This window comes from Ictalurus furcatus, chromosome 3 (assembly GCF_023375685.1).
Source record: "Ictalurus furcatus strain D&B chromosome 3, Billie_1.0, whole genome shotgun sequence".
In the NCBI taxonomy this organism is placed as follows: Eukaryota; Metazoa; Chordata; class Actinopteri; order Siluriformes; family Ictaluridae; genus Ictalurus; species Ictalurus furcatus.
This window is the reverse complement of record NC_071257.1, coordinates 27,544,804-27,564,558: the sequence shown is the minus strand read 5'-3', so window position 1 is coordinate 27,564,558 and position 19,755 is coordinate 27,544,804. Positions and strand designations below refer to the sequence as shown.

The 19,755-nt window shown below is 38.2% G+C and overlaps 1 protein-coding gene across 4 annotated transcripts in view; it reads left to right on the top strand.

The window, feature by feature from the left end:
• phactr2 (phosphatase and actin regulator 2) overlaps nt 1-19,398 on the top strand; it is a 66,198-nt gene extending 46,800 nt beyond the window's left edge. For 3 of the 4 annotated variants that reach the window (XM_053621831.1, XM_053621833.1, XM_053621832.1), the window contains exons 5-13: nt 134-388; nt 4,122-4,578; nt 5,910-6,073; nt 7,700-7,856; nt 8,176-8,231; nt 10,745-10,806; nt 11,454-11,591; nt 12,227-12,303; nt 17,173-19,398. In XM_053621831.1, the coding sequence (XP_053477806.1) occupies nt 134-388; nt 4,122-4,578; nt 5,910-6,073; nt 7,700-7,856; nt 8,176-8,231; nt 10,745-10,806; nt 11,454-11,591; nt 12,227-12,303; nt 17,173-17,188 (1,382 nt within the window). In that variant the 3' untranslated portion in view covers nt 17,189-19,398. The remainder of the gene's footprint in view (nt 1-133; nt 389-4,121; nt 4,579-5,909; nt 6,074-7,699; nt 7,857-8,175; nt 8,232-10,744; nt 10,807-11,453; nt 11,592-12,226; nt 12,304-17,172) is intronic. The other variant, XM_053621834.1, reaches the window with a different exon arrangement.
• The last annotated feature ends 357 nt before the right edge of the window (nt 19,399-19,755 follow it).

The window sequence follows — 19,755 nt, the reverse complement described above, 5'->3', positions numbered from 1 at the left end:
ACTGACTCAGAATTTGTTAATCGTAATTGGATAAAACTACTGGTTTTCCCAAAGCTCTGTGTCCATCTGTCTGTCCATCTGTCTGTCTGGGTCTGTGCCGGTTTTCATTTCATTTTCATTTCTGACACGCCAGAGTGCTCTGGTCCTGTCTCTGCTCCTGTAAAAAAGAAAGAAAACACATGCAGCCCACAGGCCAGCGCGTCTGGAGCTCAGAGACCCGCTGCTAAAAAACAACCGGCCGCATCCAGCAAGGCCTCGAGCGGGGCGGCAGGCGCAGGGGTGAGGAAGGATGCCAAGACAGTGGTTAAAAAGGTACAGAAGGGCGCGAATAAACAGGCTTCCGCTCCTCCACCCAATCAAAATACACGAAGCACAGCTCGTGGGAACGGTGAGTATGTGGGGTTTAAGTAGTGACGGAGCATCGTGCTTGCATGTGTGCCGTGCATGGAGGAGCCCTGTTTGTTACTAAGCATAATCCCTAACAAGTTTATTCCCTTTTATACTACAGTGCTGTTGAATTCTCAAATCTGATTGGTCAGAGTGTTGATTTAATATTCTACAACAGCAACTCAGTAGTGGCAGCTGTAATTCAAATCACAGGTTTATTTTAATGTGCTTGTTGTAAGTAATGGTTTCTATAATCTAAGACTAATAATCTATAATCTGGACACATTAACATCCTTTGTTAGTTAACACCCAAGACTTTGTTTACCTATAACACTTGCCAAGTTACCTAGCCGACTAGCTACCTTCTAGTAAACTAACTTGTATTTATCACACACAAACCGAAATGAGATTTTAATAATACTAGGAAATAAAAGCTGAAATTCGAAACTCTCTTGTCATATTCATGTTTTGATCTCAAACCCAAACGTCTTCAGGTTATAGCACAAACAAATGAATTGGCCTTACCGATAGTTTCAGAGGGGACTGTTTGACTGATTTTTATTTCCATGTTCTCAGCGTTTTATTTAATAGTAGCCAAACCTGTCAGAACTGACTATATTACATTTTGTCTGCCATCAACATTAGGTAAGTTAGCTCGTGAGCTAGCTCAGCATGCAGGTTCTGTTGTTTCTACCACATGCTCCTCTAATGTAATGGCATAAGCATTATGATAGGTTCAAGCTGTAGAGCTTAGTTTGTGACTGAGTTCAAATGCAGCAATCATTCTTTTCACAAAAACACAAAGAATCGGTTTGAAATTTAGAAATGCGAATTTTGCGCTATATACAAATTTTACTCTAACACTAATCTATATCATTATAATGATCTGAGATCAGATTTACAGTGGTCAGTATATTTCTGCATAAATATCATCATCAGATATGTAATATTGGATCATTTTACTAAATAATAATTAAATGACCGAGTAGAATCTTTTTTTTTTTTTTATGTCTCATTTGTTTAATTGGATTCTCTTTATCTACTTTTAGGACTTGTGTGAAAATCTGATGATGTTTTAGGTCATATTTATTGAGAAATATAGAAACTCTCAAGCGCCACTGTACTTTAACAAAAAAAAAACAAATTGTAGTTGTGTTATTGGTTGGGTTATGTCAACACTCGGTTCAACTGAATCTTTTTGGCTAAAAATGGAAATAAGGAAATAGATGCTGAGAATGCTACATCACGTGACACACCTTCTCCATTTTCACTTTTGAGTGGTGCTTCATGCTTGTTCACATTTGTGTGCATTAATGTGTGTCTGTGTATTGTGTGATGGGTTATTCAAGAACGGATGTAGTAACTCTTATTATTGATTTGTGCGATGTTGGTGTGAGTGCATGAGAAGCTTTGTGTTTGATGAACAGCATCACTGCCTGCATTTCTGTCGCTTCTGTATATGACAGGAAGTGTGCAGTCAGAGAATGACAGAGTTGCCTTGATTTGCATGTTCTTTGTTTAATACATGTTGGTTGCATGCATTCTGTGTACAGAGAAACAAGAATGTTTCTGTAGTCTGTGCCGCTGTATAGAGCTTGTGGTGTGTGATATCATCAGCATCTTTCTTTTAAAGGAATCTTTATGAACATGACATTATGGGATGGTTTTCCCTTCAGGCTTTTAATGTTTAGCATTGTGTTCATTCCTGTTAATTTGCATTTATAGAGGTCAGACTCTACATGAACTAGACTCTCTGATAAACAGCTTCGTAGCGATTTCCGAGAATCTATTCGATGTGATCAAATTATGTATGCATTATTTTTTTTTTCCCCCCAAGAAGTATTATTTATGGCACTGTTGCCAGTCAGGTGAACAGAAAAATCAATGTTACTAGACTAAATATAGCAATGAGACCCAGACTATGAGTCTTTTCCATTCACTTTCAGTCTGCACCAGCTCCATGAGACAACTCGTATCTATCAAAACACAAAACACCAGATTCATCCTGTTCTACAATTTTTTTTGGTCCTTTTTGTGTCGTGTTTTTCACGATCACTCAGGAGTGAAGTGTAAGCCGTGTAAATTGCGTCATCTTAATAGAAACTTCGAAATTTAGATCAATTCTCGCTGTCTCAGGTCTCATTTTAAATGAACTGTGTTGTAATTACAGCTGCACAGGTGCCAATATCTGCAGTTTATAGCATTAAGGTTTTGAATATTTGGCCCCCTTGCTACAATGATACAGAAAAATCCTGAAAACAAATTTTTTTTTTTCAGCTAAAGCAGCAGTCAGACCAAACGCAAATAAAATTCACCCTGCGGAAAAGGCAGTTTTCTGAAGAGCAAGGGTTGCATTATGTGAAAGATTCTTATTTGCATCTGGTGGTGGTTACTTTTGCTTCTTGCCAACGTCATTTAGGTGAAATTTGAGCTCTGAATTGATAACCCTCGATTTTATAAGTCAATAGATAACAATAAGGCAGGACTGTGGTGTTTGTTCAGTGCTACTAATTATTGGTCACACTAGGGCTGCACGATAAATTGTATTTTAACTGCGATCATGATTTCAGCCTCCCACTATTAAATAAGCATAATCGTCTGCGATATTAATGTTTGCAAGCAGAAAACATCAGCCCAGTAAGCTTGCAAATTGTTCGTTCTTCTTATAGACCGAGCCTACAGATGATAAACGGAATCACAATTCACAATCACAAGTTATTTTTTTGCCTCGAGTGACCTATCGTGCTCTCTTTGGAAGTTTGCTAGTGACCAATCAGAGTTTTGTTTTCAAGCACACTTTGAAATACCTTGTCGCAGTTCACGGCCTGATGTGCACAGCACAGCAGCGGCAGATACCCAAATTAAAGCATGCAGTCATTCTGCTTGACGGAACAAACAAAATGGCAGAGCAACAAGAAGAAGGTGAGGGACGTACATTAGTTCCTAAAAGGCATGATCCTCCATTGTTTGGAAGTATTTCGAATTTAGAGAATGTGATGTTGACCAGGTGCAAGTCCTGTGCAAAATGTGCTTCCATGCTTTATAACATGTTTTATTAATTTGGCTGTAAAAAAAATAAAAAAATAAAAAAGTGCATTAAATATGTTGAAGCGAAAAAAAAAGTTATTAATTGACAGAATAATCGTGATTATTAATTGTAATAAAAATTTTGAGCAACATATTATTTGAACCAAAATCATTTTAACCGTTATCGTGCAGCGCTAGGGTCACACTGCACTTTTGCCATTTCCTTTCTGCTGCTTGGTGCACATCTGAAAAAAAAATTAGCCATGCTGTCCATCAACATACACTAGGGTTTTTGTTGTAAATGTTATTCCTAGTATTATCTTATCACCACTGTTGCTGGATCAACACCATCCCACATATTCCACTGACATTTCTGTAAATAGTTTTTATAATTCTTCATGAAATCATGTGTGGGGGTGTTGCTCTGTTCACACATGTAGGGCTTTAAAAACTCCTGAGTGGTGTGGATCGGACAAAAGTTTGCTTACGTTAATGTTAATAACGTCTTGCTTGCGTTCCGTGTTCGGTGTAAATTTCAATTAACCTAGAAATAGCTCTTGTTGTGATATGTTCCTTTTAGGATTTTTTTGCTCATTTCTATAATCACTGGTACTGTGAGTGTTTTTTTTTCTTCATATAGTCCTCCTTTTGTTTCTGAAATTCTCAGCAACAAAGCTTTGTTCTCACTCAGTGCCATTTCCTGACAGCTAAATCCAGCACTCCTAAGAAAACGGCTGGTTCGTCTAAGAGTTCCTCTCAGGCCTCTTCAACAACCAGTGTGAAGAACGTCAAAGATGGCACCTCTGAACTCACTCCAGCAGAGAGCAAGCATGGAAAGAAAGCCAGATCACCTCAGCCCCGTCCCAAAGCCTCGATTGGGTCTGAAAACCCAGCTGAGGGCAACTCTTCCACTAAAGACCAAAGACATAGCCGCCTGGCCTCCGGTGCTGATGGGAAGTCTGTTAAGGAGATGTCTCAGGTTGACGAAGGTGCTAAGAAACAGTCGGAAACGTCAGCGCCAGAGAAAAGTCAGCCGCATGTAAACAAAACCATAGAAGAGACGGCATTTACAGAAAGTGCACTTTCCTCAGACACACCGGGAGAGAATCAGAGCACAGAGAAAGTAACCAAGGACACGAGGACTGGAGCAGATGGAGACCCACAGTGAGTACAATATAAACTGTCACTGTCTACTCAGCTGTTCCTGTTTGATAAGTGTATAGGCACACCCTTATAATTTCTCATATAAATACAGTACGTGCACAGTTTTGTTTATTTCTGTGTCCTTTCACAGCTGTTTCATTATATTCTTTTTGTTTCCATGTTTCGAAGGTTGATTGTCATTTTCACTGCTTATTGCAGCATTGTTTAATTATCAAATCGAATTGGCCAGACGGTGTTGATCAATTTTTTTTAATAACAGCAGGTCTGACAGTAGCGCCCGCTGTAATTCATATCACAGGTTTGTATTAATGCGCTCATTCTAATATGTTCTCGTTTCTATAGTAACAGCTCATTCACAGGGACGTATATGACGGATGGGCAACATTATCTAAAACTAATAATTATCAGAATAAACCAGTACTGTTATTTAGCAAAGAAAAGCACAGTGTAATAGTTTATATGGTGAAGCATTCTGTAAGGAGATGTTTATTTAACAGTAGTGTCAGTGCTTTGTAACAGTCGGTATGTTTTCTGCTCTGCAGAGGACTTTACTCTTTCCAGTTTCACTGTAACGTGACAAGTTGACAGCATGACAACATGTTTTTTTGTCTTATTAAGTTCAAGAGAGAGAAAAAAGGCTGCTGAGGAAACAAGTGTTTATATCTGTTATGATGTAAACGATCACAGGAAGTAACTTGTCTCACAGTTGTTCCACAACATTCAGTGTAACTGAAAGTGTACAATTAAAAAAAAGTCTTTTAATTATTTTTAAAAAAATGTAGTCTGTGTAAAATTGCTGAGGTAAAAGAGGAATAAAACGCTTCAGGATGTGAAGCTATAGGAAAATAATTCACTTCTGGGTGGTAAGAGTAACTCCACTTTGAGTGTGGGTCGCATCATGAGTTATTTACCTGTAACATCACACCCACATATTGTTCCTTACATATCAGCTTGGCAGTGTGAATGGGTTCTTGTGGCATTGGCCAGATTACCATCTGACCAACATCTGTGACCTAATTTCCTGTGTTGTAACTCTGGGTAAAAACAATATTTGAAATAAAACCGCTTACATGCATGTGGAACATCTAACATGCACAATGAACATGGTGCATTTTTCTGTCATCTGCTCCCTGAAACTGCCCGAGGAAGTAATGTAAAGCCACGCTAATGCGGCATTACATTACATATTACATATTGTGAATTGGGAAATTAGAAGGATTGTAAGCACATTGTAGACTCAAAGGTTGTTTTTTTTTTCTGGCTTCAGATGTATTTGTGGTCTACAGGCTGTGTTGAATTAAAGTGACTCTGCTGTGTTTGGTCATTTGTAGAACTGAAGGAAGCAGGAAACCACAGGGTGTCAATGTGGAAAGTCCAGAAGTGACCGTTATCCCTAATGCCGTTAGAGAGACGGCGGCTAGTGACTCTGACTCAGACGGACCCATACTCTATAAAGACGAGGAAGAGGAGGATGAAGAGGATGAGTACACCTCCAGTATGTGTTTTCCTCTTGTGGTGTAATATTACAGAATTTATTTTCTGAAAGTGGTGATTGTCTATAGTGGTGATCACAATAAAATCAGATTAACATCCTTTTTGTGCAGATGAAATAAAAACAGAATTCTTGTAAAAAACAAACAAACAAACAAACAAAAATCTTGTGAAACAGCACTCCTACAGGGCTACCTGGGTGTTTTCTGTTTGTTTCATTTTATTTTTATTTTTGTTTTGTTTTGGTGGGTTGTTTGTTTTTGTTTGTTTTTTCTTTCCCTGGCCTGTCTTTCATTTGCAGAATGAGGCTAATTTACAGCGGGCTCTGACACAAATATTTCTAGATTGTTTAATTCTGTCCGTCAAATGTGGACGATGTTCTGTTTTATCAGCAACATGGCAATAAAAGTGAAACATTTAGAATAAGGGACACGGTTTTGTCGAAGCCAAACCCCCTATGGATATTTTCTGACTTTAATCAGAGCATAAAAAAAGTGATCTTGACATATTTTGAGTATCAAGGTGAATACTTTTTTGATTTGGCTACTTTGACCAAGTGAATGTTTCTGATATTAGCAAATTACCAGCAGAATTGAATGTAACTTACATTTGCATATAGGAAATGTCTGGCCTTTTTCTTCATACACATGCACTTTGTGAGTATAAACATGCATTCTTTGCATAGAAAACACAAAAAATCTTCCACCTTCATAAACACGAGTGAGTTAGAAGGCATGAGGTGAGCATCTAAAAAAAATAAAATAAAAACCTACTGGAAAATCCTTTCAAATTGAATTCATTTAGATTCTTTTGTTTCAGTTTTGTTTTAAATTATGGAAGGGTTATATTTATATAATGATAACTAAACACATTTATATCATACTTCAGTCTTAAACTGCTGGCAAAACAATACTGCTATATTCAAAGATCTGAAATTTTAAAATCCTATTAAAAAAACCCCAAACCAATTGAACAGAAAATAAGGGGAAATCAAACATTCAGTACATAAATATATTTATGTGAATCGATCACTGTTATATTCATTGTGATTTATCACAATCAAATTAATATTATATAGTCATGATATTTTCTTTTTTTCCCCTCAATTTTAAATCAGTTATCTGCTTGTAGTCATGTAGTGAGAAACTCATCGAAAATAGACTTTTTTTTTGGGGGGGGGGGGGGGGGGGGTATTATTAGCTCTTTTCTATACCAAAATGTTTGTTTGCTAACAATACGAGACTCAGGAAATGTCACTGTCAGAATCTGGAAGCATGTTCAGAAGGTTTATTTTGTTGGCTTAAGCCCTTTGGCATGTCCTGTTACTTATTCAAACAAAGAATTGCATTCAGCTACATTGCCAAGACCTGAGTTTTGCACATTAATCCACCAAATAATGTACTGCGGTTTTGGTGTAATTGTGTTTGCTGTGTATTTTCTGTATAACCCAACTCTAGCAACCTAACGTTTACTAGTCACTCCTGTCCTTCCTTTTTCTCTCCCTCGCTCCGTCTTGCTTTCTGTTCTTTCTGTCTTTCTAATTTTACCTCCACCCTCATTTTATGGCATTTTTAATGGTGGCAGAACCCAAGTGCCTGAGAGAGATTAGAGCGAATATTTGTTTCCATAGGCTCCCTTGCCAGTAAAATCCGCCGCAGAGACACGCTTGCCATCAAACTCGGCAACAGGCCCAGCAAGAAAGAGTTGGAAGAGAAGAACATCCTTCCAAGGACGTCAGAGACGGAGAGACAGGAACTGCGGCAACAGATTCACTGTAAACTAGTGAGGTGACGTTGACCCAGCACCTGCAGAACACTTTGTTTTTAGTCTAACTGAGTACCAAACTGTCAAACATCTACACATTCCAGCTAAAGATGGAAAGCACAGTATATTTTTAAAGCCTCCATCAGGAATTGCTGAATTACCTGAAACTGCAGTTTGTTACTTTCCTGTTATTCAGAGCTGAGGAGTTTGTTTAGTCCTGACTGGGAATCTTTGCAGTCTGTTAGATCAAACTGAGAGGCAGAACTCAATATGGCTCTCCATATTTAATCTCCAGATTTGTCATTAGCGCAGTGATTGACAGGTTGTGTTCTCCCACTGCAGACGACTCAGCCAGAGGCCCACCACTGAAGAGCTGGAGCAGAGGAACATCCTAAAACGTGAGTAAGCCCTTGTATTCCAGGTTACGCCTGTGAAAACATCATATTGACATGAAAAGCCTCTGTTTGCAGTAGAAGAGTTTTAACAGGCGTTCAACAATCGCTTTGACACCGTGTTGGGTTAAAGATAGTGATGTAGGGCTTTTGAATTAGCATTCATTGTTAGCCAGTGAAGCAAGTGCCAGACTCTATTGTTTTGTTCACTGTGACTCGCACAGGTCTAGAAAGTCTAGAAATGTGATATTTGAAGATGCTCATTTGCAGATCTTGAAAAGTATGGAAATTCAGAAAAATGAAAGAAAGAACAGACGTTCTTAGTGAGGAATTTCAAAATATAGCCACATTAAGCACATTTCTAGTGCAAATGTCATTAAATTGCTCTGGAAGTGACCTAAAGAAACGGAAGCTACAAATAATTTCATCTTGGCAGGCAAAAATCTCACTATACATTGAGGTAGGAGTCTGGTAACCTTTATGAACCAACCTACTATAGTAACAGCCTAAAGAGAGTCAACAGATCATAGTGGTCACTTAACCTTTCTTTAAAATTAGCAGTAGACATGTCAGATCATATTATATCACATAACATGAGTCTAAGTGGGGGGATGATTTATCTTTTTTTTTTTTTTTTAAACTCTGGGGTCAGTGGGCAGTGGTAGCTCAGCGGTTAAGGTGTAGGTCTACTGCTCAGAAGGTTGCGAGTACAAATCCCAGCTCTGCCAAGCTGCCATTGTTGGGCCCTTGAGCAAGACCCTTAACCCTCAATTGCTCAGATGTATGAATGAGATAAATGTCAGTCGCTTTGGATAAGGGCATCTGTCAAATACCATAAATGGGACGTCTTACATACATACACGTGTGTGTGTGTGTATATATATATATATATATATGAAGTCCCAGATATTCCTTCATTCATCTTTAGTAAGTGCTTAATCCTGATCAGTGTCACAATGGATACGGTCTATTCCAGGAACACTGAACGTAAGATGGGAATAGCTGAGTTACAGGTTGTCTGGAAACGAAGACTAAACACCTACCTCTTCACCAATCACTTTAAATTAGCACTTTGTTTTCGTACCGTACTAACTTTCCCAGCAGGGTTTTTAGACTGATGGTACTCCCTGACCTAGTGACGAAGCATGAGGATGCGTTTTGAAAGAGACCACAACGCATGTCTGTAGGTCTCTCTGAATAAAGACATCTGCCAAATGCCGTAAATATAAATGGGGATACACACTGAAAGGCCCGCCGGTCCATTTCAGGGCACCATTCATACATTCATTCACCTTGGGGCAGTGTAGAGATGCCAATCCATCTACCGGCCTGTTTTTAGGAGGTCTGAGGAAACCAACAGACATAACGTGAATCTCCGCACAGACAGAATCCCAAGCTCAGGATCCAACCAGGTGCTCTGGAGTTGTGAGATTTCAATACTACATGCTGTGCTATGTTGTTGCGTTTTCTCTTGTTCAAATAATATAGACTCAAGACACTAAGTTTCATCCCTTATTCCTTGCATTAAACATCAACTAATTTTATATGATGCAGTTCATGACTTTAAAAAGTAGCAAAACTAAAATGAGCAAAGTCTTAAAACTGTATGGAAAGAGTAAGAAGTTCTCACTAAGAACCCACTTCTCCCTGGATGGTTTCAGCTCTTTTATAGAGTATTTGCTATTTTCATCAAGGGCCGTCGAAACTACATATGAAACCTGTGAGGTATTTTGTAGAACTGCATAATCCACTGTCAGGTGCCTATTTCTCTTGGAGGAGAACAGTAATTACTCGCCTGAGCTACCTGAAATCTAAGCATCTACATTAGCCAGGATGAAAGAGGCGGCCTGAGTCACCCCAATTTCACACATTTTATACTGAGAGAAGCAAGAATAATGAAGCACAGAATGAACTGCAAAGCATTGTCAAAATGTCATTCTATTCTAAGCACTGGTGTTAAGATGTAAAGGAATTGCGCAAACCGGTGGACGGTTAATTCAGTGTGACTGATGGGGAAAGAAGCAGCGTGTCCGTTTGCTCTCGACCACTGAAGTGCACTCAGGCTGTATGTTCGGGCCGGAGGCTGAGACTGAGACTCTCATTCAACATGGAAAAATACCATCAAGTCTGTCTCAGGCACTCAGATTTTCATTTGTCATTATCAGTAATTCCGTCCCCTCAGACTTGTAGACTTTTAAACAGGAATCAGGGTTTAAGAGGTTACAAACTGGCACTTTAAAAAAAAAAAAAAAAAAAAAAGATCTACTATGAAGCACCCAGACTTATGCTCATCTTGCAGGTGACACATCCCGGCTTTGTCAGTTTTACTAATATATTGTAAGGCATATCACAATCACAGTATAATCGCTATATACTGTTTGTCAGTGTCATACCTGGACAAATATAGTGTGAGCTATGTGGCTTTTGTGGTTTTTGCTGGTTAATCATAGAGATATCATTAACGAGTGCAACATAAGAGTGAAATCTTTTTATTATTATTTTCTGTTCCATAACTGCAGAGAAAAATGAGGAAGAGGAGCATGAAGCCAAGCAAGAAATTAAAAGGCGGCTTTCTCGGAAGGTATCACACATTTCAACTTTCTCTCTTTTTACCAAATGCATCTTACATTTAAAAACTCTAATCTTTAATCCTTCGCGGTTTAACTTCAGTAATTAAGTGTTTTTATTAGTCTCAAACACACTGTATAAATTCTAAGGTTACTGGCACGTTGTGACTACGCTGTCACCAGCTGTATATTTGTATTTGTGGTGCACTGCGCCATCTGGTGGATGTGAAGTGTACAACCTGTAAAATGTGAGGTTTAATTGTCATCAAAGAAAATCCGTATTGAATGGCATGTATGTTTTGTATGTAGCTGCCTAACTGAATTACTTGTGTGTATGGAGCTGAAGCTGTGAGTTTGCTATAGGGTCTAAGTGAAAGACAAATGATTTGTTGATTCACTGGAGAAAAAAGGTCCCCTTTAATCTGTGAAGTAATGAAGCGCAATAATTTTGAGCATGCTGTCTACCCTGCTTGTGCACATATTTAAAAGTTAGTCCTGAAATTAAATAAGTTTGCCATCTACAAGATTTAGCCATTAGGTTAACTAATTAACTAACTAACTACATTTTCAAAGAGTCTCTAGTTACAATTCACTGTGGAGCATTTCAGAACATTTATGTTTGTTGTGGTTTTTGTTTGTTTGTTTGTTTGTTTGACTGTAGCTGAGTCTCCGGCCCACAGTCGCTGAGTTAGTAGCACGGAGGATCTTGCGGTTTAACGAGTATGTAGAAGTGACTGAGGCGAAAGATTATGATCGGCGTGCTGACAAGCCCTGGACCAGGCTGACACCTGCAGACAAAGTGAGACTTTCACAAATTCTCCCTTTTCTCATACCGATTGTTCTGATAAACAATCATATAACCATCACGACCATGGTATAAATGGAAGATATAGAACCTGTCATTGCGTAGTAGTTAGATTGAAAGGATCCAGGATGAAAGAGAGGAAAACACAGACAGCATACTGGGCAACTCCATCCATAAATATGAGTAACCAAAGTTTATATTGGGCTGACTTCTCAAAGTTAATGTGTTATTCCACTAATTGTTTTACAGTGTTTTACTATTGTGTAGTATTGTAACATGTTCGTGCTGCCTCCTAATGGCCATTGCACAAGTGTTCAGGTAAAATGTTTTGGATAAAAAAAACTTTGATGTTGCTAATCAAAACGGATTGTATTAATTGTGTTAAAGTTGTAAATCATATGCAGAATTTTTAAACCAAACCAAAACCTGTAGGTTTAAACAGTGATATAGACATTTAGCATAAGTGGAAAGCTCAGCTTGTCATTTCTCAACATGCGAATTTCAACAATTATTAATGGAAGGACTAAATGAGGTTGGGATGAACTGGAATAGAAAAGTTTTGGTTAGATGTTATTTCTGGATGAATTGTGGACATACTTATCTTTTTTTCTTCTTTTTTTTTTGGGCAGGCTGCTATACGTAAAGAACTTAACGAGTTTAAAAGCAAAGAGATGGAAGTTCATGAAGAGAGCAAACAATTTACTAGGTAAGTCAGTGTACTGTATAGCAGCATATGTGCACACACAAAATGAATTATTTTTCATTTTGTGTGTATGATGTAGCCATGTGATACTACATAGTTAAACAATTCATAATATTTGCACCCAAAATTTTTTATTTAATTTTTTTATGTTTTTGAGATCTTAATTTGCTACCTTGGGTTGTATAAAATAATGTCCATGTTTTGCAGAATATCTGTTCTCCTTTAAAGAAAACCTGCATATATTTGAACAAATAATCTGATCATGCAAATTATACCTCAAGTAGGTGTAATATATGAAAAGAAAATGTTTATATGCATACAGACTGGTCCATAAGTATTTGGATTTTTTTTTTCGTGCCAAATGTATTGTTATTTTAGCTATCTAACACAGTATATTGGGGTTGAAATTAAATAATGAATATGGAAACTGAAAGCAGAATGCCCCAAGAATAAGCAGGACCTGGAGACAGCTGCAATAAAGGCCTGGCAGAGCATCACCAGGGAAGAAACCTGCATCTGGTGATGTCTATGGGTTTCAGACTTCATTCAGTTATTGACTTCAAAGGATTTGCAGCCAAGTATCAGAAATGACAATCTAACTTATGATTGTTATTTTGTCCGATAATTTTTGGTCCCTTAAAAAATGGAGGTGGGAGGGGGGCATGAATGCTGTTATTCCTACACTGTTCATCCAATTTGGATACAAATACCCTCAATTTAAAGCTGAATTTCTGCACATTATTTAATATACAGTATTTAATTTTAACTCCAGTATACTATTGTAGACAGCTGAAATAATAATAACTTCATAACAAAAATATGTATAGGCTTGACTTTATATTTTCTATATGCTGAATGTCATGTCTAGACTAGGCACAGCTTGACTTTATTTCTAGAGCACTTTCACAAACCGCAATGGGTCCAAAAGTGCTGCACATGGAGTTACAAAAAGGATCACATACATACAGCCTAGAATACAGCAAGCGTTTAAAACAGGCAAAGACGAAATTAAAACATTATTATACAGTACAATTTATATTGCATTAATTAAAAGCTAGAGAAAAGAAATAAGTTTTTAAGGCCCCCTGAAAAGACACCAGAGACGGAGATGATTTTATCAAGGTGGTAAAGTCTAGGTGCTGCCAATGCAAAACCTCTATCACCAGATTTAAGGTGAGATCGAGGAACCGACAGACACAACTGATCTCGAGCGAAAAGACCTTATAGGTTGATACAGACTTCTTAAATCTGAGATATACTCTGGTACTAGACCATGAAGATCCTTAAATACATATAGCAACACTCTATACTGGATTCTGTATGGAATTGGCAACCAATGTAAAGAAATCAATACTGGGGTAGTATGTTCTCTTTTCCTGGTGCCAGTTAAAAGCATAGCAGCTGAATATTGTACCAGAGAGGCCTGACTCACACCCAGATACAAACCGCTACAGTAGTCAAAACGAGAAGACACAAAGAAACGCACAACCTTCTCCAAATCATCAAAAGAGAGGACTTTGCTATAGATCTAAGATGGGAAAAGCTGTTTTTAACAACAGCATTTATTCGGCGATCAAACCTGAGCTCAGTGTCAAAAATATCACTCAAGTTTTTGACACAGGAGAGTTTTTTCCCTGGAAGCAATAAGAAGTTGTTGTTTAAATCCACTCCACATCCCCTTTGACCAAAAAGAATAAACTCTGACTTATCCTCGTTTCACATTGGCCATGCATTTTGCCACACTGGTAGTGGTGGCTTGACGGTTAAGGCTCTGAGTTACTAATCGGAAGGTCGGGGGTTCAAGCCCCAGCACTGCCAAGTTGCTACTGTTGGGCCCTTGAGCAAGGCCCTTAACCCTCTCTGCTCCAGGGGTGCTGTATCATGGCTGACCCTGCACTCTGACCCCAGCTTCCTGACATGCTGGGGTATGCGAAGAAAAGAATTTCACTCTGCATGTGTATATGTGATCAATAAAGACTCATTATCATTATTTATACAGAGACTCAGTAGAGGGTTGCTTCCCTTGTTTAATAGGAAAGTGAAGTTGAGAATCATCAGCATACAGATGGTAGTGCATGCCATGCTTATCAAAGATCTTTCCTAATGGAAGCATGTAAAGGGAAAACAAAACAGGTCCCAAGATGGAGCCCTGAGGAACCCCACACGTTAATGGAACAACTGATGAAGAACAGTTCTCTAAACAAACTGAAATTGTTCCACCCTTAAGATATGAGTAGACCCAATCCAAGGCTAATCCTTGAATACCAACCTGGTCTCTTAGGCGATCGATGAGAATGTCGTGATTGACTGTATCGAAAGCGGCACTAAGATCAAGCAGCAGAAGAGCAACAGGACTACCAGAATCCAAACCTAATAAAATATCATTGAAATCCCTCAACAGAGCCGACTCAGTACTATGACCGACTCTGAAACCTGACTGAAAATTATCAAGTATGTTGTTGGGTATTTATTGAGTATGATATTGGACGAAAGTTGTTCATATCAGATGAATCAAGATTTGCTTTCTTAAGAAGAGGCTGAATGATAGCATGTTTGAAGCAGCTGGGAACAATACCAGTGGACACGCTACTGTTGACTATCGATAACACACTTGGACCAATTGAGTCTACCACCTCCTTAAAAAAGTGGAGGGAATAACATCACACGAAGAACCAGTAGGCTTCATATGTGCAATTGTGTGTTTGAGTTGAGACAGTGACACAGGTACAAAACAGGTCAACAGATTTAGTGGAACAGAAAAGGTAACAGGATCATTACTAACAGATCAAATCCGTCAGCGTATACCAGCAATCTTACCAGTGAAGAATTTTAAAAACCATTCGCCAAAGGGGAGATGGAGGTAAGGGCAACAGGATGAAGAACTGATGTAATGGTAGAAAAGAGTACTTTGGAATTATGACAGTTCTTTGAAATAATATAAGAGAGATCATTTGATCTGGCTAATTTAAACTGCTCTTTGATATTTATTCAAACAGTCTCTCAAAATCTCATAGGAAACTTGTAATTTATCTTTAAGCCATTTTCTCTCAGCCCCCCTGCACTCATGCCTAAGAGCACGGGTATTACTGTTCAACTAGGGCTGAGCCTTGACTTTTTTTCTCTTCCTAATTTTTAAAGGAGCCACAAAATTTAAGATATCAGGACATGAAGACTTAAACTGGGAGACAACTTCTCAAGTCCCATACTACTGAAATTCTAAATATATTTATTGTATGTCAACATTCATAAATGTACCCTAACCACCCAGTTTTATAGGAACAACTGTACACATGCCCATTCATGCAATTATCCAATGAACCGATCATTTGGCAGCAGTGCAGTACACTGTAACCGGGCAACTGATTTTTGAAAAAGAGACCAGTTTACTTTTTTCCAGTTTTCAGCTGTCTAGTTTCGTTGAGCCTGTGTCCCAGTGTGACCTCAGAATCCTGTCTGGCTGACACGAGTGGAACCTGATGTGGTCTTCTGCTGTTGTAGCCATCCGTTCTTCTCTGACCTCTCTCATCAACAAGGCATTTCAGGCCACTGGCTGTTTTCTTTTTTTTCCTGTGAGATTCTGTGTAAACTCTAGAGACTGTGGTGCATCAAAATCCAAGAAGACCAACAGTTTATGAAATACTTAAACCAGTCTGTCTGGCACAAACATCCATAACACAGTCAGAGTCATTGAGATCACATTTTTCCCCCATTCTTATGTTGGATCTGAACATCAACTGAGGCTCTTAACCTGTATGGGTATAATTTTATACATTGCACTGTTGTCATGTGATTGGCTTATTGGATAATTTCACATGAGCAGATGTAAAGGTGTTCCTATTAAAGTGGCTGAAGAGTTTATGTAATATTGGTTGTAATATTACAAAATGGCAATATATGTTTTATATACAACACTTTTGAATATATAGTATAATTTAAGTAAAGTGTATTTCGGCATGAGGATGTATTATGGAGACATTTTTGCTATTTGCTATTCGTGACCTTTTGAGTTAGAGGATTTTCTCTCATGAGGACCTCTAACAAGTATATTAAAAAGAGACATGCTTTACTATAATCAATATATTGATTTAAAAAAAAAATTATATCAGTTATAAGGCAACAGGAGATTAAATGTATAGATTCAGGTTCACAAAATATTTATAGAATGGTTTCTGTGTTGTTTGAACAGTTAACATTAAAATAATATTTTTTTTATTTAAGTATATTTCTGAATTTTAACTAACTATAATTCAATCAAGTAAGTTTTCACTAGTCCTTGTTTGTCTATTTTGGCATCTAGATGATATAAAATTAGCTTCTGATTCTTTTCTGGCAAAAAAAAAAATATGATACAACACTTCTGTTTACTGTTTAATTGTGACTGACTGAACACATTTAAAAAAGTGTAAATTTCTCTGTAAATTTCTCTGTAAAGCAGTGGGATATTACTATTATATTACTATTACTTACTTCCATGCCACTATTTCCACGATTATGTCACACTGTTATTTACATTTTAATCAAATTATCATACTTCCTATTCACATAAACCCCAATTTGCTTGGACCGATTATCCATCAAACCGTGCGCACAATTTCCCCTTCTTTTTGTTGAGACAAAAAGTGCATTATTTAATTAATCTATGAACATAAAATAAATTCATTTAAAAAAGTAAACTGCACAGGCACTGGCTGCATGTTTTTTTTTTGTCTTTCATATAATATGTCTCCTCACTAAATCTGATTAAGTGGAGCTTTTTGGCTTCCTCCTCGGAAAACTGCCTTGTTTTCCAATATATTTTGGCTTGATCTTTTTTCTCGATCTCCCCTCTGTGATTGTGTTAAAATAGCGTCCGCTCCCTCTGTGCTTTGGCAGGTTCCATCGTCCCTGAGAGGCTGGAATGGCGCCCACACCATTTTCTCTCTCTCTCTCTCTCTCTGTCTCTCTCTCCCTCTCCCTCTCTCTGTTCCGGTTCCTTCAGTTCATTTTCCACTGTGGGGCCAAGAGTCGAGCTCCATGTCACACGCTGACACATTCCGGTCATTGTGTCTCCAAGCATCATCTAATTCTTGGGTGAAATAGAGGACAGCTGTGAAATGCCAGCGAGAGAGATGTCTGTGCAAGAACAAACATGAACAGGTGTCTTGCTCGGTCACTGGCTTTGTTTGCACACACTAAGGACAAGATGTTGTGTTTTTTTTTTTTGTTTGTTTGTTTGTTTTTGTTTGTTTTTTTAAATGAAGGATTCTCAGTATGCCTCAGGACATACAGTGACATAAACAGTAACTTCTTGACACATCATTCTGTACGTCTTTGTGCTGAGGACATGGCCTTTTTTTTTTTTTTTTTTTTTTTTTTTAAACATATGACTGATTTTATAACAGTGTTACAGCGTGAAGTCCCATATTACTTATATTCATGCATGTGAAAAAGCATTTTAAAAATCATAGTCATCCATTGAACCCATACCATTTCTATAAGAAACAAACAGGAACAGACTTTCAAACATGAAGTCCTTTAAAGAATTACAAATGTTTATTTGCATTGTTATTATTATTGTTATTATCATTCTGACTGGTAGCAGCTGTAATGGAAATCAGATTTGCTTTGTGCCTTTTTCTGTTCCATCCAATAAGCTGTTTTGGGGTATCAGCTCCATTTGAGCATATGTGGAGCAGATCGTCTTTCGTTTTCATAGCTTTACAGTCTTATAGTCACCATCTCCATCAATTTACCCTTGGCCAAAACAGGCTGTACATTATAAATGCTGCGTTGACTACAACAGGGCTGAATCATCACTCTTTTATTGCACTTGGACTATGGGAAATGCTCAACTATTCTACATGCTGGGTTTACACAGATAGTTCACGTTTTTGCATATGCATTCGATTTTTAGTGTTCTATATGGTTTTCTCCACAAATGGAGCCTCATCTCATTATTTCACTTCTGCACCACCTACTTCTCATTGCACCCAAATGGGTGAAAAACTCCAGATCCGTTTTGCTGCTGCGAGCATAGCCATATTGCATTACACTGTGATATGGTATAGGATCAGACTTTTTATGTTACTGTTATACGATGATGTTACCACAAATGTACATGTGTGAGAAGCTGGGAGTATTATTTTGTCATTGCAAACAGGTATCATGGAGAAATATTTAAATTATTTTTAATCAGTTGTTGTACAGAATGTGCATATAATACGTGTGAATACATCAAATATGCTGTAAAGCAGACTGATTGTTTGGATTATTACACTGCACTCTTTCTGTGCTTAAGAAAACACTCGCACCTTTTTAACGCAAGTGGATTTGGGGTTAGGTCCTGACCTTCCTGAACTCATCACTCAATGCAGAACCTAAAATCATTCTGTGCTGACGAGTCTTTACATATAAATTATATAATTTTGTGGTTAGAAAAAAGGTCCTGTTAAAACTGCTGGAATTCTGCTGACCTCTGTAAGTTGTCTTAGGTTGCATGTTCTCCATGTGTATATTTTGGTTTCCTCCGGGTTCTCTAGTTTCCTCCTGCCTCAAAGAAACATGATGGTGGGTGCACTGGCTATACTAGGTGATTTCTGTGTGTGTCTACGTGTGTGTGCGTGTGTGTGTGATGCAGTGGTGGCACCCCATCCTTGGTGTATTTCCATCTCTTGCGCACTGTTCCAGGGATAGATTCTGGATCCAACGCGACCCTGACCAGGAAAAAGAGATTCTAATGTCACGCCACTCAGGTACGCACAGTCTGACCGCTCTGTACAGCCTGATTTGGAGCTGATTTAGGCTTGTGTAGATCTAACTGAATCAGACCAGAAGGCCTTATTAATTTACACCTTTAACTCCAAGGGCTGACTTTTTCTGTGAGACTGAACACAAATCAGTGATGATAATTTCACATTAAGTCTTGCTGGTGTTCCACAAATCATTTTAGTGGTTAATAAAGCAGCTCAGAGCCGGATACACTGAGCAGATGGTAACACAAGTGGTAAAAAAAATGTGACACGACTCAGTTCCATGGAACAGAGATGAAATTGCAAACACAGTAAAATGTCATTGTTAACTGTCAGCAGGTCCATTTTATAGTAGAGTTTATAGGAGACCCATGTGTCCTTTTGATGGTGGAAATGTCTTCATAATCTTTTATTTTTATTGAGCACACGCTCAACCCTGTTCCTGGAGTACCCCTGCACATTTTAGTGCGTTTCTCGCGTTCAGCACACCAGATTAACTATTTCAATTAATTCATAATTAACCAATTAACAATCCTCCCTGTGTAAGAACAGGGAAAACATGAAAATGTGCAGGCTGGGGTACTTCAGGACCAGGGTTGGGAACCTGTGGAATATAGAAATATCTATTTCAGTTCTCCTCTGCCTCTGCGCACCTTTTGAGGCACGAGTCCATCCATCCATCCATTTTCCATATCGAATATACTACACGGGGTCGCAGGGGAGCCTG